The 26,649-nt window shown below is 39.0% G+C and overlaps 2 protein-coding genes across 7 annotated transcripts; both read left to right on the top strand.

Moving 5' to 3' along the window:
* Window positions 1–4,224: 4,224 nt before the first annotated feature.
* LOC133114803 (uncharacterized) lies at window positions 4,225–10,469 on the top strand. 4 transcript variants are annotated; one of them, XR_009705578.1, is made up of 8 exons: window positions 4,225–4,360; window positions 4,975–5,108; window positions 6,573–6,722; window positions 7,206–7,233; window positions 7,336–7,377; window positions 7,597–7,629; window positions 8,198–8,282; window positions 8,603–10,469. XR_009705578.1 is itself a non-coding variant. In XM_061224458.1 (8 exons), coding segments are annotated over exons 1-8 (735 nt in total). In that variant the 5' UTR covers window positions 4,225–4,308; the 3' UTR covers window positions 9,943–10,469. The 4 variants fall into 4 exon arrangements, 2 of the variants coding, with proteins under 2 accessions (XP_061080442.1, XP_061080441.1); XM_061224458.1 differs by lacking the exon at window positions 7,597–7,629 and having other exon boundaries at window positions 8,603–8,845; window positions 9,942–10,469; XM_061224457.1 differs by lacking the exon at window positions 7,597–7,629 and having other exon boundaries at window positions 8,603–8,845; window positions 9,068–10,469.
* Window positions 10,470–11,591: 1,122 nt separating this feature from the next.
* Window positions 11,592–26,473, top strand: LOC133114800 (uncharacterized). Of its 3 annotated transcripts, none has more exons than XM_061224453.1 (9): window positions 11,592–11,652; window positions 12,456–12,571; window positions 12,939–13,076; window positions 13,285–13,345; window positions 16,241–16,347; window positions 16,700–16,840; window positions 17,005–17,065; window positions 19,025–19,100; window positions 22,160–26,473. In XM_061224453.1, the coding sequence occupies exons 1-9, from the start codon at window positions 11,598–11,600 to the stop codon at window positions 22,248–22,250; spliced, it is 846 nt and encodes a 281-aa protein (XP_061080437.1). In that variant the 5' UTR covers window positions 11,592–11,597; the 3' UTR covers window positions 22,251–26,473. The 3 variants fall into 3 exon arrangements, with proteins under 3 accessions (XP_061080437.1, XP_061080436.1, XP_061080438.1); XM_061224452.1 differs by having other exon boundaries at window positions 16,232–16,347; XM_061224454.1 differs by lacking the exon at window positions 19,025–19,100 and having other exon boundaries at window positions 16,232–16,347.
* The last annotated feature ends 176 nt before the right edge of the window (window positions 26,474–26,649 follow it).

The following is a 26,649-nucleotide window of genomic DNA, read 5'->3' as shown; positions in this document are numbered from 1 at the left end:
GTTTACCGTAACTTTCCGGGAATGTTCCTGGAACCAAGACCTCTATCTGGAATTGTACAAATATCCAGAGGCCTGTAACAGCTTGCAGGACAGTAGCCACTGGTGCACTCTCCAAAATGATTTCATGCAAGGGATGGAGAAGGGGAGAGAGAGAGAAAGTGTGGGAGAGGTATAGGGCTATGCTCCTTTTCCTTAGCGTGAAAGAATATGTTGAAATTCTCATGAGCTCTATAGACTGATAAAGTGTTCCTCACACACAAACAAGCATGTTCTCATGCTCATGTGCATATAGCCACTTATTTTAATTTATTTACTATCATTTAGCCAAGTTGCTAAACTGAGTACAAAGGCAACCCGTGTAATGAACATAGGGACAGAATGCCAGGCATTGTGTTTTTATGAACTCGCTCTATACTCTCTCTGTCTTCCACTCTCGGACATGCACGGGCTGGGGACCAATGAATGGAATGCAGTGCCTTCTGCTAATCTGCTGTCAGTTTGTATCCATGGAAACGGAATGATATAATAACACACAGTGTTCTTGCAGTGTTTATTTTCTGTTTCCCTGGCCCCACTGCTGATCAGTTGGCGTTCAGTGCAGTCTCCTGTCTAAGCTTGACACAGTTGTGCCAATGGCCAGGATGGGGCAGTGTGGTGCTGCAGTTAAGGCTTCTCACCAAGAACGATAATTATAAACAATAACGATAATGATAATGATGTGTGCAACCACACTGATGAGCAATAACGTTCTGTAAACAGTGGTATTTTGAATGTGATGTCTTGTAAATCCAAACGGATTTTGATTGTCAGTGTTTTAAAGTGATCCCAAAGATATCGTTTGTCGACATCATTGTTGTTGTAGTTGTGGCATAGGCTCCACCACACACTTGAGCGAGAGTGATTTTCCAAACAATATATTTATTCTTATTGGTATAGTTGTCGTTCTTGGTGAGAACAGGCCTTAAAAATCTGTCTTATGTCCTCCTGTGCCACCCTTAATCAAGGCATGTGTCTTTAGTCACCATGTCAAATGGAGGTACCTACATACTGAACAGTGTGTCAAATGCAACATGTTGTATGCAACACGTCAAATGCAAGCCGTTGATTGCAACCTCTAATGCGGCTTCCGGGCTGAGGGCTATGCTACACATTGGACGTTGTGTTGTACAGTTCCCCTGAACTGCACAGCAGACTGGAGTCAGGCCTCGCCCGCTATCCCTCCGGCCAGGGTAAAACCCTGTCTGTGGTGCCTGTCTGGAGCGGAGAGGATCTAGCGACCGTCTCCAACGAGGAGGAGGATTCCTCCAGCAGCCCGAGGGGGGGTCTGCACGGCCCAGTGGCCAAACACAAGGGGATAATGTCTCCTCAGTGCCTACCTGCGGGAGAGCGTCTGTCCTCACTGTGAAGGGCGGCGGCAGTGCCCGCACGCTGCAGAGTGCGGTGGGAACGGTGCGTACGGGGCAGGAGCGAAGGGCAGGGGTGTAGGGGCTGTTGCATCGTTCCGGACGCCCCCGGGGCTGCCGGCAGGCTGAGACCTGACGGAAGGAATACCTTCACCGCAGCTGGGGCATGTGTCCCCAACCCAAAAAAAGCACCGCCCCTGCCCTCCCCTGACTCCTCAGCCTGGCAGTCTGCCCCCATGTGGCAAGGGCTGTGTGGGATAGAGAATGGTGAGGGGGGGGGGGGGGGGGCCCGGTAGATGCATGTTGACTTTTCCCAAATGAAAGACTTTTCCCTCTCTCTGAAATATTTACGTTTCATGCACTCTGTGTGCATTGTGTACATTTAATATACTCTCAGTCAGCACTTTATTAGGTATTTATTAGACTTATTTTTTAGACTTATTTAGTTAAGTCTTCTGCTGCTGTCGCCTATCCACTTGAGGTTTGATGCGTTGTGTGTTCAGAGATGCTCTTCTGCATACCACTGTTGTAATGTGTGGTTATTTGCATGACTGTCATTCTGCAATTAGAGTTATACACATGTATAAATGTGATGATTTTCAGGAATAGTCTATGGGGGGGTCACAGAGAGGTCTGTAACTAGTCTTATTCAAGGCCAGGGCCCTGTTACAATGGTAGTGTTTACTTTCAGTTTGCTACAAGGCCTACAAAGAAAATGGTATGACAGCCGGCACCAACCCACATGGTTATACTGCCCTCTAGCGATGACTTCATACATTTGAAGAATTGTACACACCTTGCTTTCCCAGTGCCAAGGCTGCTGATGATTGGTTTACCATAGACTCCTTCTGGGAAATCCAAAAGACAAGGCTTTTCTATAGATATGCTGAAGTCAAACACTTTGTTAAAGGGCCTGTGCAATTAAAGTACCATTTTACCTTCAATTGTAATTCAGCATACAGTATGTTGTTGTCTGTTCCCCTCCAAGTCAGTTCCCCTCCAATGTAAGTTAATATTAATCTCAAAATGGCTACAAAACTGTGAGCAAAATAAATATATAATTTTATATATTGCAGTGTTATTGTACTTTCACACTGATCTGTATTGTTATATTAGTTATAATGCCACAAATGAACCTCCATGTAAGACACACAACAAACAAATATGAAATGTCCATCTCGATCTCTCAACCTGAATCAAATGAATAATGTATAATACTACACACTCAGTGAGCCATTTATTAGGTATTTATCGGACTTTTTTTTAACTTATTGGTCCTCTGCTGCTGTAGCCTATCCACTTAAGTGATTTGATGCGTTGTGTGTTCGGAGATGCTCTTCTGCATACCACTGTTGCAATGTGTGGTTGTTTGCATTAATGCCAAATGTCAGCTTTGACCAGTCTGGCCATTCGCCCGCAGAACTGCTGTTCACTGGATTTTTTTTTCTCACACCATTCTCTGCAAGCTCTAGAGACTGTTGTGTATGAAAATCCCTGGAACAGTTTCTGAGATATTCAAACCACCTCTGAGATATGCAAAGTCACTTAGATCACATTTCTTCCCTAATCTGACATTTGGTCTGAAAAACAGCTAAACCTCTTGACCATGTCTGTATGTTTTTATGCATTCAGTTGCGGCCACATGATTGGCTGATAAAATTTTTGCATTCACAAGCTGGTGTACAGATCTAGCTAATAAAGTGCTCATATATATACACTCACCAGGCACTTTATTGTGAACATTTTGGATTATTTTTTTGTTTGTTTATTACACCTACTTATTCATGCGATGATCTAATCAGCCAATTGTGTGGCAGCAATGCAGCAGTGTAATGCATACAATCATGTTGATATGAGTCAGGAGCTTCAGGTAATATTCACATCGACCATCAGAAAGGGGAAAAAAATCTAAGTGACTTTGACTGTGGAATGATTGGTTTTGGCAGGCAGGGTGCTTTGAGTATCTGAAATTGCTGATCTCCTGGGATTTTCACGTACACTAGTCTCTACAGTTTGCAAAGAATGGTGCAAAAAACAAAAAAGCAGTGACCAGCAGTTCTGCAGGCAGAAACGCCTTGTTAATGAGAGATGTCAGAGGAGAATGGCCGGACTAATCAAAGCTGACAGGAAGGTGACAGCAACACAAATAACCATACATTACAACAGTGGCTTGCAGAAGAGCATCTCTGAACACACAACACTTCATAACTGTAAGTGGATAGGGGACAGCAGTATAAGTAAAAACCTTTTTTTTTTAAGTCTAATAAATACAAATTGCTCGCAGAGTGTATATGTGCTCAAAAAAGCAGTTTACAAATGAATGCCAAAACATCTGAACAATGCTCTGCAGGAATAGTCAAAGAGGAAGGGGTGTGAATATTCGTCATTCTTGGTTGGCTAGTCGGTTGCTGCCATTGCTTTATTATGAAAGTTTACAGGATAAATAAATATAAATGTTAAATTATATGATTGTATGATTTATAATAATGTATATTTAAAAAAATTGAGCAGATATCTAATTTAAAAATGTTTTAGAAAGATAATGCTTTTGTTTGTTTAGTAGTGTGGTGTCTGCGGAGAGACAACAAATAAAAGTGGGACAAGCACTAAACTTGAGTTTCCTGTTTGTAAACAATGGACAGTATGTATGCAGCTTGGCATTTTATAAAGAGTATATAGAGTAGCTATATCTAAATCTAAATAAAGGGAACATTTCAGGGTGTACAGTAGTTTAGTTACACTGAAGAACTAAATTGATATGATATTACCACTGATGTCATAGTTGTCTGCACCTGCGCATTCAGAGTGAGGTCACCAGGAAGTAGTAAGCAGAGTACAAAAACAAGTTAGCAAAACAGGAAGAAAAAAAACCTACTACTGGCAGAATTGTTACTAAAGGGAGACAATGAAGCATTTTAAGGAACTTACCTTTCTCATTTTTGTGCATCATTTCTATGGTAAGAAGTTTACTTGTCTTTTTTAAAAGTATAATCATATCTAAGTAAGCATAGTTAAATCTTATCAGTAAGTGTCTGCGGCTTTGGGCGTGTAAAATCACAGGCCTCCACTGATTTCACATATTTTCCTGACATTTAAAAGCGATTGCAGAGGCATAAATCATACACATGCTTTTCAAGCTGTGAAATAATCATTTGTGGAGATGTGTGGGGGTTTTTTTTGGAAACGTTGATGGAAAAAGTCAGGTCTAGAACAGGGCCTTACGGACTTTATCTTTTACCCTGCGGAACGTGACACTTGCCATCACAGCCCTCCAGACTAAAGACTAGGAGTTGAGGAGCGATCGTGTCCTGTCTTGATTTTTTTTTAAATGTTTCTTTGTGCTACAACAAAATGAGCTGTGAGCAACGTTAAGCGGTGTGAAAGAGACCGCGAACATTGAAACCATAATCACAGGATTAGGAGCGAGAGGAAGTTGGCTGAGAGAAAGTCTCTCCAGCTAAAAATGATACATGCCTGAAGAGCCCAGAACCAAGCAGAGTGGGCTTCACAGTTTGTTCTGTGTCTGTTAAATGATAAACATTTTCTTCTACTACTTTTGCCCTTTTTCTAGACCGTGGAGGGACTACAGCTGTCCTCAGTCAAGACATTCAAAACCATCAACGCTGCACATATTCAGCTTCAAATATACTGGAGAATTTGGCTAAAGAGGGATTCAATTTCCGTGAAGAAAGTTGGGTTTTAAATGTACGTATGCTGCAAGTAGAGAATTAGCATAAAAGCGGGTCATTTAAATCAGTTAAATGTAATTAAACTAGTCTTATTCAGTTTGCAGGTATTAGCAGTTGGTACCTACACTCAGTTGCAGGCTACTGGAAACCAGGAATACCTGTGTGCATTTTTTTATATCCAACAATCAGAAATATTCCAAAAGAATATATAGTTGCAAGCTGATATTCAAGGGGTCCAAGGAGTGCAGCAGTATTTGGCAAGCACACTTTGGCAAGAGACAACTTTGGCATGTTGGCTTGCCAAACGTTGATGGAGGAAATCCACTCAGGTGCCCGGAGAACGTGCAAACTGCACAAAAAAAAAGGCCCCTGGTGGGATTCAAACCAGGGCCTTCTTGCTCAAAGGCAACCAGGCTAACCATTGGGTCACTGTGCCAGCAGGTATTTCTATCAATGGCAAAAGAACATTTATGATGAGGGTGACCAATAGGGACCAGGGCTGTGGCAAAATTATTATTATTATTATTATTATTTATTATTTAATTTTTTTGCTGTGTTTTTTGAATATTCACATATTGACTGTATGCATATCTGGTCACAGCATACACAGTTTTTAATTGTGTATCCAGCTTCACGAGAATCTGACTTTGCTTTGAGAAGTTATTAGCTTCCATGTGATAAGGCACGCCCACCTCAATTTTCATTGGCTGTTTAGTCAGCCATTTTGTAATGTATCAAAATTCTTAATAACATTTGAAGATGCGGTATATATCGTTATATATCAGCTTCATTGCTTGCACCCCTAATTATTTAATAGGCACACTAAAGTGACAGTGGAGGCACATTTTTGTTCTTCAAGGATCACATTTCCAAAATATACCCTAAATTCAATTCAATTCAATTCAATTCAATTCAATTCAATTCAATTCAATTCAATTCAATTCAATTCAATTCAATTCAATTCAAAGCGTGGGCATGAACCAAGAGCCAGGAAAGCACACTAATGTTCTCTTTGGGTGAAAATGAGAAAAAGGTACAAATTAATCATATGTTGCTGGCCTGGGTTGATATTGTATGTACCTATAGGTTACCACCTCTGCAACAAGCATTTGTACCATTTTGGCACTTTTCATACCATGTGGATGATAAAAACTGAATAGATTAACAAAAATTAGTAGGCCACACAAGAGCTCAGCCACTCAACAAATAAAATACAAGGATAATACAGGATCACTGGACATACTGCATTACTGTATGAAGCCATCAGTACAGCCACTTTGAACACCATCTTGTGGATTCTGCCAATGCTGTTGGGAGGTTTTTCACTTTGCTGGGAATGGAGTTGAGGCTATGTTTAGTATCAGGGTTAAGTTAGGATTTCAGGTTGCCAAAGATTCCCTTTTAAGACAGATGTGTCCGTCTGCAGCCTTGGCCTTCTCATTTAATGGCCACTGTGTTTTTTGTGCTTTTTTTTCCACAGAATACTGTTATAGCCATGACATCATATCCTAATATCACAGAATTTGAAAAGAGCACAGTCGAAATCTCATCTAAGGGGGAAATTACCCTCTTTCAGCCTATGAACATCAACTACATTGTCACATGTAAAGACTTAAATGGAAATCCATCGGTGAGTTTATCCATCCAAATAGATCATGCCCAGCAATAGTGCATGAGTATACTCATCCAATCACACCCCATTACTTCTATTGTATATTTTTCTTGGAATGTACTGTACCTGATATCTGAATATCAATTCTGGTTTGACTGATTGGAGAGTCTAAATTGCCCATAGGTATGAGTGTGTGAGTCAATGGTGTGTGTGCCCTGCGATGGACTGGCGACCTGTCCAGGGTGTATTCCTGCCTTTCCCCCAATGTATGCTGGGTTAGGCTCCAGCCCCCCTGCAACCCTGTTCAGGATAAGCGGGTTAGGATAATGAATGAATGAATTAATTAATGAATAAACAGGCACTACTGTATTACAACAATACTGCATGTATTAACTGAGTGGTTTCAGTGAATACCACTATAATTGGATAGTATGTGAAATAGGTGTTTAGATCACCATGCTTTACATACACACATGAATAATTACTTAATCTTTATTTCAGGAGAAAAGAAAGGAGTTTTCTGTTCAAGGTAAATAGAATCATGTTTGGGGCTAAGAGTCAGGATTTGTGTTGGGGTGCCAGTATATCAGAAAAAAACATTTCCAAACCGAACCAATGATATCCTTTCTAGAATGTCGTCGTGGAGACGTCCCTAAGCCCTGGATAATTCCCGGTGAGTCTCTATTTTCCTTGTGGCTTTATTTTTTTTAGAGAATCCCACCTCCATAAATCTGTTGGTACCATCCTTACACCTCCATTTACACTGTTGACTGTGTACAGGAAGAGTTCAATGCTACAGTATATTAGCATTGGTTTAAATGATGAGGGAGGGACATTTTCCTGTTTGTCTAAAATAAACTGAACTCAATCATTTCACTCTTATGTTCCTCAGCAATGAACACAATGACGTTCACTTAGAGGATTGGTAAGAACACAGTGCAGTAACATAGTCAAGCCAAAAGAACAAGCTGCAGACTATACCATCCTAGAGCAATCACCTCACTAAACAAATTCAAGCCTAATGGGAATTTGATGAAAAACAGTCTTTGAAAATACAGCAGTTTTGCTGCTCATCGATCATTTCCCTGCGATGCAAAGCACTATATTTTATGTTGAATCCTGGGAAAATGAGCAACAAAAGTCCTGTACATATCAAGGGAGATGCTCTTTGTTGGGAATGACAACTGCACAGTAAAGCACTGCATGACCTAGAGCTATATCTAACACTGCACTTATCAAAAGAGTAGGAGCTTCGCATGTTCTGACCAAATTCCTAGTTGGGCACTCTCTGTCTGGTAATCTAATAATTTGCCACTTTAATTGGCTGCATAAATCCTTCCCTCTCTTCTCTGGTGATGTGCAGTGAGCATTCTGGCACAAAATGGCTGCCATGCATCATCCAGATGGGAGATACACATCTGTGGTGGGTGGGATGATTTTTTGCCGCTCTTACTGTGAGGGTATGTGAATGCAATCCATTTTTTGTATTGCAGTCTGTGTGCTCAGCGCCCTTGCTGTAATCATAGGAGCAGTAATCATAGGAGTAGTAATCTGCAAGAGAAGGGGGCAAAGGAAGCGGTGAGTGTGTGTTTTAATTGTTCGTTTTGCACAGCAGACGTACCCAGTTCCAGGAAATCTACCATCCTGTAAATTTTTATTTCAAGCCTAATTTGGCATATCCAATTTTACTAATTAGCAGCTCAATGAGATCTCCAGCTGTTGAATGAAGTGTGCTTTTAGGATTGGGTTGAAGACCAACAGGACAGTAGATGTGCAGGAACAGGGTTGAGCCTTCACACTGAAACTGTACTTCAGACACCATTCAGGAAGGACCCACACTGCCATTATGTTCCCAAATTCTCTGAACCCAAACCCCCCCCCCCCCCCCCCCCCCTTAGTTTCTCAGATGATCCTGAGAATGCCATAAATCTGAAAACACTGATCCGGAACTGTGAGCGAGACCAGGATCTGGAACAGAAACGTGTGCAAGACCAGGGTCTCCACCTGAACTCTGAGCAAGACCAGGACCAGGATCAGGACCAGGACCAAGACCAGGGTCTCCACCTGAACTCTGAGCAAGACCAGGACCAGGACCAGGACCAGGACCAAGACCAGGACCAGGACCAGGACCTTTCCACCTAGTGAGTAGTCCTCTTTTTTTTTAGACAGGAAGTTTCCAGAAGAACTAATTTGTCCCAGACCCTGTCTCCTTCATTTTTCTGTTAATCCCCTCATGCTACTGACTATGTTGGCAACAAACTGAACTCTTTCCAATACCTTATTTTTATTCCTTAAAAAAAAAGAAAAAAAAGAATTTTAGTTAGTTTTTTTGTACCATATTTATTATCGACTCCCGTGTGCAGCTGAGGAAACACCCTGACCCCCAGCAGCTGGAATGAGGCGCATGCTGCGATCCGCCCTGCTGAGTCCTGACCCCCACCCTTGAAGCGGCAGCCCAATTATCGCCGCTTCCCCATGCGTTGGTCATACTGCATGGGGACCTGCATGGAATCAGTCCAGCGCCTTGACCGTGGGCCACAGCAGCGCCCAATCACTTATTTTATACTTCCTTCTTCCTTTTATTTCCATTGGGGGAGGTGGAGACGGAGGAATCGCCAATTAAACATGAATTAGGCAAATAGAATGTACTTGCTCTTTCAAACGTCAGTTTAAGGCAACGTCAGTTACAGACTTGGCAGATGGGGAGCCCTGGATTGACAGGTTGATCAATTATATGTCACATTTCCTGAAAAAATACTTCCGCAAAGGATGTGGTCATGTGTTGATCAAGAGATATTTGGGAGCCTCCTACTTCCTGGCTTCTGACTCCTAGAAGTAACATTTAGCAGATTGGAAGATGGCGGACCTCAATCGATTTCTGGGTCAGGCAAGGGGCAAGAAGACGGGAGGTCAAAAATAGACGATTGGAAGGAGCCCAGTGTCTTGCTATTGGCTGAATGGCAGTAGTTTATCATGCTCCTAGCTGTATGGCAACAACTTCTCCTGCTTTTGGCTGAATGACAGCATCCCATCTCTCTAATGGATGTCTGGCCATGTTCTGTCTCCCCAAACAGTTCTACGGGTCTTTCATTTACACTACCAGAACAGCTTCAGGCCCCATTTTAATTCAGTTAAAGAGGCTTTTATTGGCATGAAATTCACTGAGTAAATATTGCTGGAGTGCAATTTTACCCTCCCCCTCTCCCCTCACTTTCTCTGTCTCTGTCTTCTCTGCAGGCTACGAGAAGTTCAGGCAAGGAGTCGGCGTGGAGTCTCTCCAGTCTGAAAAAAAGAACTAAAATATATATTAAAAAAAAATATATATATATATATTTTTTTTTTTTAAATAAATATATATTATAAAAATAAAAATACATATTTTTTCTAATAAGAATGATATATATATATTTTTTTATATTTATTTTTTTTTTCTAATAAGAATGATATATATATATATATATATATATATATATATATATATATTAATGACTGGATAAATGTTTTACATTTTTTATCAATGTGGAAACCACAGTGGGAATGTGACTTCAAATATAATCATCTCATTACTTAAGTCACTACTACACCAGGCGCATTCACATTTTCACCAGCGTCTGGCTAATGATCACATGGTTTCTTGGGTTGTTTAAAAAAAAAAAGATGTCTCTGTGCAAGGGACATACTTGTCTTTTACTGCTTTGCTATTTACTTCATACCACAGCTTGTTTAGATATGTATTGTTAAGAATAAAATGTATCCTTTCTGAAAGCTGATTTAGTCTTTTCTCTTTTTTCATTCAACATGCATTTTTACACAAAGGATTATATTACATTACAGACATTCAGCAATCACTCTTGTCCAATGTGAGTTACACTGTAGGAGAATGAAAGTGCATTCACACCTGATTAATATAAATAATAGTTCCAGGTCTTGCTAACTCAATACGCAGATTCAGATCACTAAAGCACTAATGCAAAATAACCATGCTAAGCAAGTACCACAATAGACACCGTGAAGGCATACACTCATGCATTCATAAAAAGCCCTAAAAACCATAATCTGGCACATAATGGATTATAGCTAGGGTTGCAGGTCAGTTAGGGTTTGGGTCAGAGTAAGTTCAGGGATAGGGTATGGTCAGTTAGAGTCAGAGTAGGCTTCACCTGTGATTCAATGATTTTATTTATTGTGTAATCTTTGATTAAATGAAAGATCTCTGTAATCTGTATTTAACTGTTAGTTATTACTTTTCAGTTCTCACAATAGTTTATGTCATTTTTACTAGACTTATGTTTTCAATGTGTTTTATTGCTTTTGTTTGGCTATGTAAGCTGTTTACTGTTGTTCCTCCATAAGTGTATATCATTCTTTCACGCTGTGTTGTATAAAAACGGTTTTATAGATATAATCCATTGTCAGATTAATCTACAAGGCCCAAGTCCTTATCACTGTTGTATTCTTAGCAATTGAAACTGTACTTCCCTCAAGGGTCTTTCAGCGCACTTGTCCCTGGTTATGGGTATGCACTTTGTTGTACATCACTCTGGATAAGTGTGTCTGCCAAATGTCCATAATGTAATGTAATATACTGGAATACTACTTAGTGCAATATCCGGGCCCAATACTCAACGTGTGCTCTTCAGAACGGGCTGGACATCAATCTTATAATGATTTCTATAATTTTGGCTGGCAGTAATGCAAACTCCAGTCTCACACATGCACAGTAAATCATACACAAGCATTAATTCCCCTCTGCCACTTTGAGGTTTGGCAACTCAGCCTCCGCTGCGCTTCTGAGAGACCGCCAGGATGGCTTAGATCTGAATGCACGTGGAATGAGGAAGTTCACAGTTTACAGTTCGTAGTGCATACGCAACCATTGAAGGGAGAGGCAACATGGACGTGAAGACATGGTATCTCGCAGCTGTCTTTTGTCTCGCACAGTGTACCGGTATGTAAACTTATCTCCCCTATCTACAAAATCGAATCCTTCTTCGATTGAGACTACCTCCAATTTCACATTGTTGTGAAATACCTATGCAAGTTTATATGGTGTCTTATATAGACATTTAGACAGACGGAGAAAATGGCCGTCTTTTATAGTACCCGTTATCTTCTGTCATTCCTGTATGGTGAGAAAATGCAAGAGCAGAGGAACGACTGGACATTTTTGGGCTTTCATTATGTTTGTGATGTTTATATTCTTCTGTTCTTGAATAGGGAGCGATTGACAAAATGGCTGCTTGCCTAAGTATAAAATCCAGTCCTGACCAGCTAATACCAGCTACCAGCTATTTCAAAGCCTAGCTTGAGCTGTTTTTTCAGCAGGGTGTTTTCCATGTCCCGCGATTTACTCGCTAAAAATGTGCAGCCGGAAGTTAGGTGTTTTTTTTTCCTGCCAACAGGAAACGGCATTGTTTATTTGTTTTTGTGTTGGCTGTTTGTGGTTTAAGGTGGGTTTTTAGGTAGCAGTTGTGACATAGAACACAGATGAATTGGATTCTGACTGAGGCTTGCATACAACACATTTGTGAAGTGAAATGTGTCCATTTCATGGTATGTACATGCATATACAGTATAGTACATTTGACCATTTTCCAGAAACAGCTGTTATGGGTGAAATAAAAGTTGCCATGAAAAAAATAAAATTGATCTCAAAACCAAGTACCTTAATTAAAGAGTAAAAAACATTCACTGTGCTGTTCCCATACTTTTAGAGGGCATTGTTTGTATCTGATAGTGTTCTCTTCTCAGGATGTACAGGCTTGGAGAATAAAATATTCACTTCCTGTGAAGAGCTCAGGATTGAGGGTGGATATAAATACTCCTGTGAAATCCTTGATGATCTGAAAACTGAAGAGTGGAATTCAGTGAGTTGGACATACCTGTGCTTATTACACCATGTTTCTAGATACAGTAGATAGATAGATAGATACAGTATATAGATATATAGATAGATAGATAGATGGATAGGTAGATAGATAGATAAATAGATAGGTAGATAGATAGTCATGTGCAGTATGCATCCTGGGAGGGGGGATAAGACTTGGCTGACATATTTTTTTAAAGAGTTGTGTGCAGCTTCATGAGAGGGACCACTGCACAGAGTGTCCTGAAAAGCTTTGCTGTTATAAGCCTTCGGCAACACCACCCCTGAATAGGTGGACTAATAACGGCTAGTGTGTGTGCTGTTTCTCAGACTGATTATGACTAAAGCGTGTGCTGTTTCTCTCTTAGTCTCTGGTTCTGGCACACACAGCGAAAGGAGCTGACCCACAATATTACCCTGAGAAGGTGATAAAGGTGTCCCGTGCCTCAATTATCCTCCGGGAATGTATCAATGTATCCTACCGGTCTTTCGACATCTTTAGCAAGGCAGGTCCTGTCACTGAGACACACATATGCACATGCACATGCTCACACACGTGCACGCACACACACATACACAGACACTCCAATCTACATGCACACAAATACACACACACACACACACACACTTTCACAGGCACATTCTTTTAAATGTCTTACAAATAATTCCTCACCTTTTTAAAAATAAATATCTAATTTTGCATGAATCTTTTAGGAGCGGTGGATCCACTTCATTGTTACAGGAAATGAAGAAAGATCTGACAATGTAATTACTGGTGAGTGCTGCAACTCAGCGGACATCTGCAGTTGTAGATCGAGCCATAGGTGTAGGTTTGGGGGAGACAGAGACGCATGTCACCCCCAATATTTTTATGTGAATTAATTGCTTGAGTTGTTGGTTCTTATGAGACTATATATTTGACTATGCCAGACAAGGTGGCCCAGCAGTCTTGCTCAAAGCAGAACCTATGCCGATGGATCCGGCGGCCTGTAGCGTAGTGGTTAAGGTAAAGGACTGGGACACGCAAGGTCGGTGGTTCTAATCCCGGTGTAGCCACAATAAGATCCGCACAGCCGTTGGGCCCTTGAGCAAGGCCCTTAACCCTGCATTGCTCCAGGGGAGGATTGTCTCCTGCTTAGTCTAATCAACTGTACGTCGCTCTGGATAAGAGCGTCTGCCAAATGCCAATAATGTAATGTAATGTAATGGATCCCACTCATCTGGAAAGAGAATCAACCCTTATACAGTATATGGTCCTTCTGTCTCCAGATGAGCTCTTTAATTAATTAGGTCTGATAGATTTGATTGGTAACTGAGCAGTGATGTAGATTTTCAGTTGAGAGTTATCTATCTTTTTGGAAAAGTTGCGCTGCCCAATGTGTTCAAGTGTTTGGGTTAATGCTAGGGATAGGATTTGGACAAGCAATCTTTGCATATCAGAAAATAAGACAATACTGCTGCCAAAGAAAGTATCACAGAAAAAATAATGAATAGTGATTGCAATACATTCTGTGCACATGTGAGGTTATTTAAAACATTTAAAAACATGAGTAACCATAAAGTTCATATGTACATTACTGTTTATTTAGCTGATGCTTTTTTTTGTCCCCGTGTATAAGATCCGTGCAGCTGTTTGGCCCTTAAGCCCACACAGCTCCGGGGGGTGTGTGGGCTTAAGGGCCAAACAGCTGCATGGGGCCTTGTACCACCGACCTTCTGGACCCCAGTAACATACCTTAGCCACGAGGGTGCAGGCTGCCTTTTGTCTTTTTCTGAATTGAGGGTGTTTAATAGACATGTTAGTAATGGTTTGGATATTGTGTTATTTTTCTCACATTAGGCCTCATTTATGAAACACGAGGCAAACGGAATTCATCGTTAATCCATCGAAAATGCATTTCCACAAATAATATGGGATTCATCAAAGTTTTCGGATGTCAGTTTTTTCGTAGTGGTCTCAGTTCGTATTGTGCGTGAAAATGAAAGAGCTTGGTTGTAAAGAGTGTTTTGTTATTTTATTATTCCGTTAATCAATATTTATATATATATATATATATATATATATATATATATATATATATAAACATGGTGAAACCATTTTCTTTTTACCTGTTGCGTAATGTGTTACTTGAGAAAGAGTTTATAACAGCTAGGCTATATTGCCAGGCTTTAGTCTTCCACAGCACTGACAATTCATTGCTTACACTACAGAAATAAAAGACACCGATCAGCCAACCACCTGCTTAAACCAGTTTTTCATGATTATAAATGCTTTAAACTGTATTGGCTACACTTGTCTGTAAACACTTAATATTTCATTATATGATATGTGTACTTATATAAGCAGAGAATCATAAGTGAATTGCATTCAAAAGCATTTTTAATCGTGAAAATTGGTTTAGACAGGTGATTTTAATGTTATGGCTGATCGGTGTATGTTTTTGTCTTCTTGTACTTCCATTAACAGAACTTCAATCTCTGCTTCAGAGAAGCTTTTTTCTTTTTTTCGACTATGTCTTTAAAAAGCCGAATTTCATCCATGATGTTTTTGGGGCAGGCGGCACAGATGGTGCAGTGGGTAGCACTGCCGCCTCACAGCAAGGAGGTCCTGGGTTCAAATCCCCATCGGCCGGGGCCCTCTCTGTGCGGAGTTTGCATGTTCTCCCCGTGTCTATGTGGGTTTCCTCCGGGTACTCCGGTTTCCTTCCATAGTCCAAAGACATGCAGGTTAGGCTGATTGGAGATTCTAAATTGACCATAGGTAAGAGTGTGTAAGTCAATGGTGTGTGTGCCCTGCGATGGACTGGCGACCTGTCCAGGGTGTATTCCTGCCTTTCCCCCAATGTATGCTGGGTTAGGCTCCAGCCCCCCTACGACCCTGTTCAGGATAAGCGGGTTAGGATAGTGAATGAATGAATGAATGTTTTTGGGGCGTCAATTTATGCTAATCACAAATTTTGTGCATGCGCTTTTGATTCACGATTACTTGGTATTTATCAACACACACACGTGGATACGAAAAAAAGCTGTGTCTAGGCGTCTTCATTGAATTTGGCAAACGTTGTTAGTTTGTTTCCGATCACACATACATTTGCCCACGGATTTCCAAAAATATTGATAAATGAGGCTCATTGTGTTTGTGTTTAGTTCTGAAAGTTGGGAAGTAAAAGTGACTACAGTTTGCCTTTAATATGTTGGTAGTTCAGGAGAGAATTGACAGGGCACTGCACATTTATCCCATTTTCATAGCCACATTGTGGGTGGCAGATAAGGCTTTGTCAGATATTAATATTAACATTGACATCTCTTTGATCAACTGAATTCTGACTGAGGCTTGCATACAACACATTTGTGGAGTGAAATGTGCCCATAAATGGCATTTGGAATTCAGATCACGAAATGAATGAGAGATAAAAGTACAGACAATCAGCTTTTATTTCATGGTATGTGCATGCTTATATAGTATGTTCTACCATTTTCCAGAAACAGCTGTTATGTGTGAAATAAAAGTTGCCATAAAAAAAAAAGTCTTTACTTTTGTTGCATATTCATCTTTTGATCTCAAATCCAAATGCCTTAAGTATAGAGTAAAAAACATTCACTGTGCTGTTCCCATACTTTTAGAGGGCATTGTTTGTATCTGATAGTGTTCTCTTCTCAGGATGTACAGGCTTGGAGAATAAAATATTCACTTCCTGTGAAGAGCTCAGGATTGAGGGTGGATATAAATACTCCTGTGAAATCCTTGATGATCTGAAAACTGAAGAGTGGAATTCAGTGAGTTGGACATACCTGAGCTTATTACACCATGTTTCTAGATACAGTAGATAGATAGATAGATAGATAGATACAGTATATAGATAAATAGATAGATAGATAGATAGATAGATAGATAGATAGATAGATAGATAGATAGTCATCCTGGGAGGGGGGATTAGACTTGGCTGACATATTTTTTTAAAGAGTTGTGTGCAGCTTCATGAGAGGGACCACTGCACAGAGTGTCCTGAAAAGCTTTGCTGTTATAAGCCTTCGGCAACACCACCCCTGAATAGGTGGACTAATAACGGCTAGTGTGTGCTGTTTCTCAGACTGATTATGACTAAAGCGTGTGCTGTTTCTCTCTTAGTCTCTGGTTCTGCTGGCACACACAGAGAAAGGAGCTGACCCACAATATCACCCTGATGAGGTGATAAAGGTGTCCCGTGCCTCAATTATCCTCCGGGAATGTATCAATGTATCCTACCGGTCTTTCAACATCTTTAGCAAGGCAGGTCCTGTCACTGAGACACACATATGCACATGCACATGCTCACACACGTGCACGCACACACATACACAGACAGACACATCTACATGCACACACACTCACACACACACTCACTCACAGGCACAGTCTTCTTTAAAATGTCTAATTTTGCATTAATCTTTTAGGAGCGATGGATCCACTTCATTGTTGCAGGAAATGAAGAAAGATCTGACAATGTAATTACTGGTGAGTGCTGCAACTCAGCTGACATCTGCAGTAGTAGATCGAGCCATAGGTGTAGGTTTGGGGGAGACAGAGATGCATGTCACCCCCAATATTTTTATGTGAATCGCATGGGCTTCCTCCCACAGTCCAAAGACATGCAGGTTAGGCTGATTGGAGAGTCTAAATTCCCTGTGGGTATGAGTGTGTAAGTGAATGGTGTGTGTGCCCTGCAATGAACTGGCAACCTGTCCAGGGTGTATTCCTGCCATTTGCCCAATGTATGCTGGGATAGGCTCCAGCCCCCCTGCGACCCTGTTCAGGATAAGCGGGTTAAGGTAATTAATGGATGGAGATTTGATTGGTAAATGAGCAGCTGTCTTTTGACGTTTTCTGAATCAAGGGTGTTTAATAGACATGCGAGTAATGGCTTGGATATTGTGTTATTCATTTTCTTACATTGTGTTTGTGTTTAGTTCTGAAAGTCGGGAGGTAAATGTGACTGCAGTTTGCCTCTAATATGTTGATATTAACATTGAGTTTACATTGAAAACAGGTCTAAATTAGGTGGTGCTAGAGAGCATCATCTCGAGGTTTTGAGCGGTCAGCCATAGCAATGAAGCCTAAGCTATGTGCAAACATTGTTCAAGTGTTTAAGAGAATTCATATTCAACTCCAATTTAGCATTAATTAATCAGGATTATGCAAATTAAGCATGACCCATTTTAATGTTTAATTCAGTTGCTCAATTGGCTTAATAATTATAATAATTTTGCCACAAACAGATCAGAGCACTGGTATCATTTTGTATATATACAGAAATAATTGAATCCCATTTGTTCTTCAACATTTAATGAAAAGACCTTTTTCCTACAAAATCATGAAAATACATAAGACTAATGCATTTAAAAAAATTATGATGAAAAATGTTTTTCAGTGGAAAATTAAACATAAGTCTTATGTCCAAAATGTGAAAAAAATGGCCAAAGAATTTCAAAAAATGTTTTGACGCAAATGAGTAGGAAATCATGTGTATGTATCACCCACGGTACAACATTTAATAATAATAACATAATAACATTTTCTTTCATGAATTTACTTTGAATTTACTTTGAAAAATGCATTTCATTACATTAAATTAATGGCATTTGGCAGACGCTCTTATCCAGAACGACGTACAACAAAGTGCATACCCATAACCAGGGATAAGTGTGCTGAAAGACCCTAAAGGGAAGTAGAATTTCAACTGCTACCTGCACAACAAAGATAAGGACCAGGGCCTATTTTTATTTTTATTTTATTTTTTATGTATGTATGAACAAACCCCTTAACTAGCCAAACACTGCTTACCTAGCCGAACTAAAACATCCTGATACACAAGTAAAAATCACAGAAAGACAACAATTAAGGTTCACAGGGAGGTAGGGAGGGACAGGGAGTGGAAGGACGGGGAAAGTGTTATAATTAATAAAAAAGTTAAAACAAACCAAATTCCATATGTGTGCGAAAAACTAAAAATATCTAGTGAGCAGTAGTCCTGTGGGCAAAAATGTATTGTTATTGAGAGAGGTCAGAGGAGAATGGCCAGACTGGTCAAAGCTGGCAGGAAGGTGACAGCAATGTAAATAACCACACATTACAACAGTGGTATGCAGAAAAGCATCTCTGAACACACAATGTGTCAAACCTCTAAGTGGATAGGCTACAGCAGCAGAAGACTTAATGAGTCTAAAAAAATAAGGCTAATAATTACCTAATAAAGTGCTCACTGAATGTACATAATTATGTCAACTGAATGAGAAATCATGTTTAACAACCAGTGAAATAAATGAATAAAAAATGTACTGATTTAAGTAGCAAAATCATATTACAAAATTTCAAATTCTAACCATAATGAAATAAATTACGGAAATTGGTTTTGAAGACAGATGAAAAATATTTTTAATTGGAAATTAACAAATTACTGAAATCATATTGTTGCAGTGATTGCCATTTGCGTCCTTCTACTCCTTCTGTTCATCATGGTGGTTGCAATTTGTATTTGCAAAGGGAAGAAGTGGTGAGTATCACATTATCTCAAATTAAAATTAACAATGATGTGGGCCTCACAAATGTTCATTGTTGGATTTAAACGGAAGAAAATTATTTATTTATTTTTAAACGTTTGAAGATCAGCACCCTCCAAGGAGGACTTTCACTGTATCCAGGATTACTCTCCTGCTTGATTAGTAGTTTCTTACCCAGCTGTCACTGCTTCTTGGTGAAGACGGGGATGTCCTATTACAGTAAATACAGTATATATGATGCAGTGTTGTCTAAAATTAAGCAACACAGGCAATTTCATGGTAACTGGCATTAGATATGCAAGATATTTACTGAGTATAGTCCAATACAGCTAGCTACATAATCGAGACTGATGGCCATAAATACTGTAAAAAAAGCAATTATAATTACTATTATACTTTGGCAAGATCTTGAGCATAACTGATGTTACACAAAAAAGACACATTGATTGTCAAATTAAAGATGTGCAGAGATGAAAGGAAGTTGGGCAGATGTATTCAAGTTATTGCTATTTTAACTTGTAAGCATGGGTAACTTCTGTATGCAACTGATGTTATGCTGCATGCAAGCTAAACAGGAATGATCTTTCATTGGAATATACAACCCTATATTGGTTGAAATTATACTTACAGTGCATCCGGAAAGTATTCACAGCGCTTCACTTTTCCCACATTTTGTTATGTTACAGCCTTATGCCAAAATGGAATTCCTCAAAATTCTACACACAACACCCCATAATGACAACATGAAAGAAGTGTTTTTGAAATTTTTGCAAATTTATTAAAAATAAAAAAATAAAAAAATGTCAATACTTTGGTGATGCACCTTTGGCAGCAATTACAGCCTCAAGTCTTTTTGAATATGATGCCACAAGCTTGGCACACCTATCTTTGGGCAGTTTCGCCCATTCCTCTTTGCAGCACCTCTCAAGATCCATCAGGTTGGATGGGGAGAGTCATTTTCAGCCATTCTCAGATCTCTCCAGAGATGTTCAATCGGATTCAAGTCTGGGCTCTGGCTGGGCCACTCAAGGACATTCACAAAGTTGTCCTGAAGCCACTCCTTTGATATCTTGGCTCCGTGCTTAGGGTCGTTGTCTTGCTGAAAGGTGAACCGTCGCCCCAGTCTGAGGTCAAGAGCACTCTGGAGCAGGTTTTCATCCCGGATGTCTCTGTGCATTGCTGCGTTCATCTTTCCCTCAATCCTGACTAGTCTCCCAGTTCCTGCCGCCGAAAAACATCCCTACAGCATGATGCTGCCACCACCATGCTTCACTGTAGGGATGGTATTGGCTAGGTGATGAGCGGTGCCTGGTTTCCTCCAAACATGACGTCTAGCATTCACGCCAAAGAGTTCAATCTTTGTCTCATCAGACCAGAGAATTTTGTTTCTCAAAATTTGTCCTTCAGGTGCCTTTTGGCAAACTCCAGGCGGGCTGCCATGTGCCTTTTACTAAGGAGTGGCTTCCGTCTGGCCACTCTACCATACAGGCCTGATTGGTGGTTTGCTGCAGAGATGGTTGTCCTTCTGGAAGGTTCTCCTCTCTCCACAGAGGAACGCTGGAGCTCTGACAGAGTGACTATCGGGTTCTTGGTCACCTCCCTGACTAAGGCCCTTCTCCCCCGATTGTTCAGTTTAGACGGGCGGCCAGCTCTAGGAAGAGTCCTGGTGGTTCCAAACTTCTTCCATTTACGGATGATGGAGGCCACTGTGCTCATTGGGACCTTCAAAGCAGCACTCCAATTAAGTTGTAGAAACATCTCAAGGTTGATCAATGGAAACAGGATGTACCTGAGCTCAATTTTGAGCATCATGGCAAAGGCTGTGAATACTTATGTACACGTGATTTCTTAGTTTTCTATTTTTAATAAATTGGCAAACATTTCTAAAAAAAACTTCTTACATGTTGTCATTATGGGGTGTTGTGTGTAGAATTTTGAAGAAAAAAAAGAATTTATTCCATTTTGGAATAAGGCTGTAACATAACAAAATGTGGGAAAAGTGAAGCGCTGTGAATACTTTCCGGATGCACTGTATATTCATACTAGCTTCAGCAATAAACCAGTGATTTCTGGTAATTGAGGTTGCAGGTTGGTAACAGAAGTAATGATAACTGATGTTACACATGTTACTGAGCCCATTTACAGGATAAATCTATGTTTAAATCTACGATAAATCTATCTATGTTCACTCTAAATTCAAGCAGGTTTGGGAAGGTATTAACTAATAAGGAAAAATCATCAAATATCTCTCAATGGGTGTTATGTGAAGGAAAATATATTTGTATTAACTATTGAATTAGACTATTAAATTGGCTTGGCTATTAAATATCAGCTTATTTTTGTTATCTGTTTGATAACCTGCCTTATAAGGGTTAACAAATTTTAAAAAGTTAAACATTCAGTTTCACAGGCTTGCAAAAAAGACAAAAAACCAAACAGGAAGCAATCCGTATATCATTGCCATTCGTTTGACTGGTACAGTGCATACATAAAATGATGGTGATAAAAAAATAAAAAATAAAAAATAAAATAAAAGGGCCAGCATGTGAATCTTGTAACTAAAACTTTTGATTATTGATTACTGATGAATTTTGGCATTGGTGTCAGGTTAGGTAATTAGGGAGGTAGATTAATGGCGGCACGGATGGTGCAGTGGGTAGCACTGCCGCCTCACAGCAAGGAGGTCCTGGGTTCGAATCCTCGTCGGTCGGGCCTCTCTGTGCGGAGTTTGCATGTTCTCCCCGTGTCTGCGTGGGTTTCCTCCGGGTACTCCGGTTTCCTCCCACAGTCCAAAGACATGCACGTTAGGCTGATTGGAGAGTCTAAATTGCCCGTAGGTATGAGTGTGTGAGTGAATGGTGTGTGTGCCCTGAGATAGACTGGCGACCTGTCCAGGGTGTAGTCCTGCCTTTCGCCCAATGTATGCTGGGATAGGCTCCAGCCCCCCTGCGACCCTGATCAGGATAAGCGGGTTCAGATAATGGATGGATGGATGGATGGATGGATGGATGGATGGATGGGAGGTAGATTAATCCACTGTGTACTGTTTCAGCCTCACCTGCCCTAGGCGTGACAGCGGAGATGTTGAGCACCATGCCAATGCTCAAAACGGATACGCCCTTGCTGAAATGGACAGCATCTAGCACAGCATTCTGGGGGGTGCATATCACATGACAGTTTGTTTGTGGCAGGGTAAAATAAGAATAACTTTGACATTCCTTTTATGATAACATTTCCAGCTTATATGTATTTTCGGTGTAATAGTGTGCAATTAAGGTAAAATTGCAATTAAGGTAATATTAAGGTAATAATAATTAATATTATTAATATTAATCTTAATTCCCAGTATTATTATATGTCACGGTTAAAGGTTTTAAACCAACAATCCTAAGTGTATATGTTTAAAGATTTTCATCCAAATCTCAATACTTGAAAATATTCACAAATATTGGTTTATGATAAGGGACTGAAGGAGCTTTTCAGTGATTGTGTGCTACACTAAAATTTGATGCCCACACCTAGTTGACTGATGTCACAACCTGACCATGCTTGTATGATGGGTGCACACATACAAGCTGAATGAGTATGATATATTAATGAATGACTTGTAAGATGCTATCGCAATATTTTTAAGTTATATAATTGCATTATTATATGAGGAGTTAATATAATATAAATATAAATATAATATAAAATATCATATAAAGCATACACATATAAATATCACAATATATAATAGTATACACTGTATAATATATACATATCAAAAAATATATATTGATAAATAAATATAAATATATAAATATATAGATATATAAACATAAATGTGATAATGTAATGATGAACACATTGTTGATTGTGAGTCAACATTAATCATAATTTATAAATCTGATATTTAAAATGAAGCCAGGGTAGCCAGAACATAGCTCAAGACCCAGATGGGAAAATGTGATTAACGTTGGACAAATGTCCACAGTTTTGTTCAAATACATTGCAGTAAAGAAATCTGCAATTAACATTGTTATAAAGTGCAATATAGGAAAATAGATATACATGTAAATATGCACAGAAAATTGTCCAGTGAGTCCAATAGGCACCATATGTATTCTGAAAGAGTTGATTTACCACTGAACAATTGACTCATAATGATAATAATAATAATGATAATAATAATAATAATAATAATAATAATAATAATAAAACTACTACTACTACTACTACTACTACTACTACTACTACTACTACTAATAATAATAATAATAATAATAATAATAATAATAACAATAATAATAATAATAATAATAATAATGTAATGTACAATTATATAATGTACATTATACTGCATATCAGGGTCAGGAACAATGTGACTCATGTATTACATTAATGGCATTTGGCAGATGCTCTGATCCAGAGCGACGTGTATAATTGTAGCTGGGCATCAATTAATTTGCAGTTGCTTTTGCCTGGTGTTGTGTGCATACTCCACCATTGCCGATTCCTGAAAATTAATTTTAGTGCACATTATAAATATAAAACATACAGTGTATTGTTGCAGAAGAAGACAGTCATTCGTGGAGAAAATACAGGGGGTTAAAAAAAAAAAATTCTGTCACAAAACCATCTTGTCTTTCTTAAAAGCATACTATGCAGGATTTCTTTCTTTGCTTTTCTCCTGTGTTTACACACACAAAAACGTCTACGCCCCCCAGTCTCATTCACACCCATACCAAGATGATTCTGGCTAGCTGTCCGCTTAGCTGGTAGCTTTGCACCTTTGTTGCACCATTGCAGACTACCGTGTGATAGCCGTGATTGCAGTGAGCTAAGAAAACCGCGGCCTATTATGATCCATAAAACATCTGATTTGGTGGTCACACAGGACCAGAGAGCGCATGAGTTCAGTGTATTGGACTCATGTTTTCCAGATACGGCACCACAAAAAAGGGTCAGTTTTTTAGAATAACAAATACAAGCAGACAAGCAAGGTATTGGGCAGATATAAACACAGGCATGGGTTGCCAGTGTATCATAGTAATGACTGAGCATTTTATTTTGTTTTATAATATTTTCAAGGAGAAACTCCTGCATAGTATTCCTTTAAGTCTTTGGCTGTGTCTAAAATGTGTCACTATTCACTAATGACTCATCCCTATCTAGTGACTGTCCATATAGCATGCTAAATAGTTTACAAAGTAAATAGTCAATTATGACAGCAGACGTTGTCTTTTGCAATCGTCCAGCTTCATACATAGGCTATACATCTGCTTCATTAGCGATAAGACCATTAATACAACATATAGCCAGAAGAGGAGTTGATCTTAGATTTGAACTGCGGATGGACTGCACAATCATTTCTCACAGCTTAAAAGGACAATAAAAAAGGTTTGCATAAATAAAGTTAAAGTGTGGTTGTTTACTAGATTGTATGCTGCACTGTAAGATTGTAAAATTTCATTTTTGAATTCATACACTAAAACAAGATTTTCAAAATAGCTAAACAGCCAAAATAGTTTACTATTTACTAAATGGAGCCATTTTGGACACAATAGTGGATTTTAGGAATATGCTAATTTATTATCTTACTGATGGCATTGAAAGCACACTGCATCTGCAGTCAAAAGAATCACTCTTCTAGTGCGTACACAATTGAGTTTCACACAAAAGGCCTCAATCCTATTCTGCATTGGGGAAAGTCAAGAATAATAACCACAATATTCTCAAACTAATGGCACAGTGTAACTGACACAACAAGTGAGGGAACATAACAAATAAACCCATGATGACAGGAGTTATCAGGTTTTCTCACTGACTTACTAAACAAACAAGCCATAGAGCTCTGTATCGGCTCCCTTGTGTTGCTTCAGTGTAATAGCAGTAGGTGAAGCAGAGCTTGGCCTAGTGGAAGAATATGAGAAAGTTTAAAAAAAAGAAAATGGCCTGTGCTTTTTTTCAAATGCATTTTTACGACTGAAAGTCAGGCCAATGGTCATTCATGTACAACCTCAAAAAGAGAAAATGAAGCCTGAGTGAGTTATTGAAACACAGTGGATGAAATGAATGTGGCAGTACTAGTTCAGGGCTGCTTGTGGAGAGTGAGCCCTCTACTGTATATACTACATTTTCTATCCCAGGTTCTTTGAACTTATATACTTTGGAATGTTGGTTTATTTCATCTTTAAACGTGACATCAAATATTAGCTATTGTTGCTGAATCATAACACAAAACAAAATGCATATATTCTATTCTACCTGTAGTAGAGATAGGCATGGATACAGTCATGCTAGTGCCAATTTTAAAGTCCAAGCCTCAACATCTGTGATAAAAGGATATAAAGGGTTTTTTTTTTTTTATTGCAAATAAAATAGGTGTATTGCTTGCCTTTTATGTTTAAGTTTCTTGAATGATATTGACGTTGTTTTAAGTAAGACTAAAGTGTCTAAAAAGGGAATGGAAATTTGGAAATGATAGATTTGTGGGGTTTTCCATTCAGATGAAAAACAAATAATCAATTAACAAAGACGATAAATTGTATTGTAATTGTATTTCTAATGAAAAAACTGTTTGACATTTTTTCATTGAGATTAATGATAAATCATCAATAAATGGCCAAATTATTTAAATAGAAAAAGTGTAAAATACATAAAATACACTGTATGACTACAGTCTTATGTCCAATAAAAATCTAAATCCTGAATTATAGTTCAGAGGGATAATAAATATTTAACCATTGATTCGTGATGAAATACGTAAATCAAAGGCAATATATAATATGTATGATCGTAGAGATGTTTTATTTCATTTCTAGATATGAAATATGAACAATTTATTGCGGATATTCAAGCTAATTGCATATTCAAAATGGCATAATACAATGCCAATGGTACACATTGTTAAGCCATCTGCAGATAGCTAAAAATATGCCAATTTTAAGAATTAACAAATATATAGCCTGCAAGGTGTCTGGCACTCTGCCAAACTATCAAAAAATAATGACGTCAACAGACAAGCACAAAAGAAACAGCGTCAATATTGTTAGTACTTAGTACTTAGTTAGTAACCTTTTTCTTCTCATTTTAATTTTAATTTTTCTTATAGAAACATGATTCGTGTTTATATTATAGTTTTCCTTTCAGTTTATGATTGTAACAAAAATGGTTGCAAGAAATGAATAATGATATCATATTAATCTTTGTTCTATGAATCGTTTAATGAATTATTTTAGCAAACGCATTGTTAACCCAGTGTGTACAAACTTGTTCACACTAATGTTTTCATTCCTCAGCTCCATCTGTACAATGTGTAATGTGCCTCCACTCTTTTAATATGCTTGCCTTCACTTGTAATAAATCACCCATGTTAATTCAACATGTTGTTGTCCTCTTTACTAAGCAAACTATGTTCAGTTAATTGCTTTCTCAGCTTCTGTTCATGATTATTCTCCTTCCCATCTTCTTTATGCCCTGCACATGTGTGTGTGTAAATGTGTGAGTGTGTGTATGTGTGAGTGTGTGTGAATGTGTGTGTGAGTATGTGTGTGAGTA

Source organism: Conger conger, chromosome 16 (assembly GCF_963514075.1).
Source record: "Conger conger chromosome 16, fConCon1.1, whole genome shotgun sequence".
Lineage (NCBI taxonomy): Eukaryota > Metazoa > Chordata > Actinopteri > Anguilliformes > Congridae > Conger > Conger conger.
This window is presented reverse-complemented; position numbering and strand designations above follow the sequence as displayed.

Excerpts from the sequence above, each read along its gene's own strand:
- LOC133114803 (XM_061224457.1), top strand. The coding sequence starts at position 4,309 with ATGAAGCATTTTAAGGAACTTACCTTTCTCATTTTTGTGCATCATTTC. Across the intron at positions 5,109-6,572 it reads AAGAAAGTTGGGTTTTAAAT|AATACTGTTATAGCCATGAC; the intron begins GTACGTATGCTG and ends TTTTTTCCACAG. Across the intron at positions 6,723-7,205 it reads ACTTAAATGGAAATCCATCG|GAGAAAAGAAAGGAGTTTTC; the intron begins GTGAGTTTATCC and ends TCTTTATTTCAG.
- LOC133114800 (XM_061224452.1), top strand. The coding sequence starts at position 11,598 with ATGGACGTGAAGACATGGTATCTCGCAGCTGTCTTTTGTCTCGCACAG. Across the intron at positions 13,346-16,231 it reads ATCTGACAATGTAATTACTG|GATGTACAGGCTTGGAGAAT; the intron begins GTGAGTGCTGCA and ends TTCTCTTCTCAG. Across the intron at positions 16,348-16,699 it reads AAACTGAAGAGTGGAATTCA|TCTCTGGTTCTGCTGGCACA; the intron begins GTGAGTTGGACA and ends TTTCTCTCTTAG.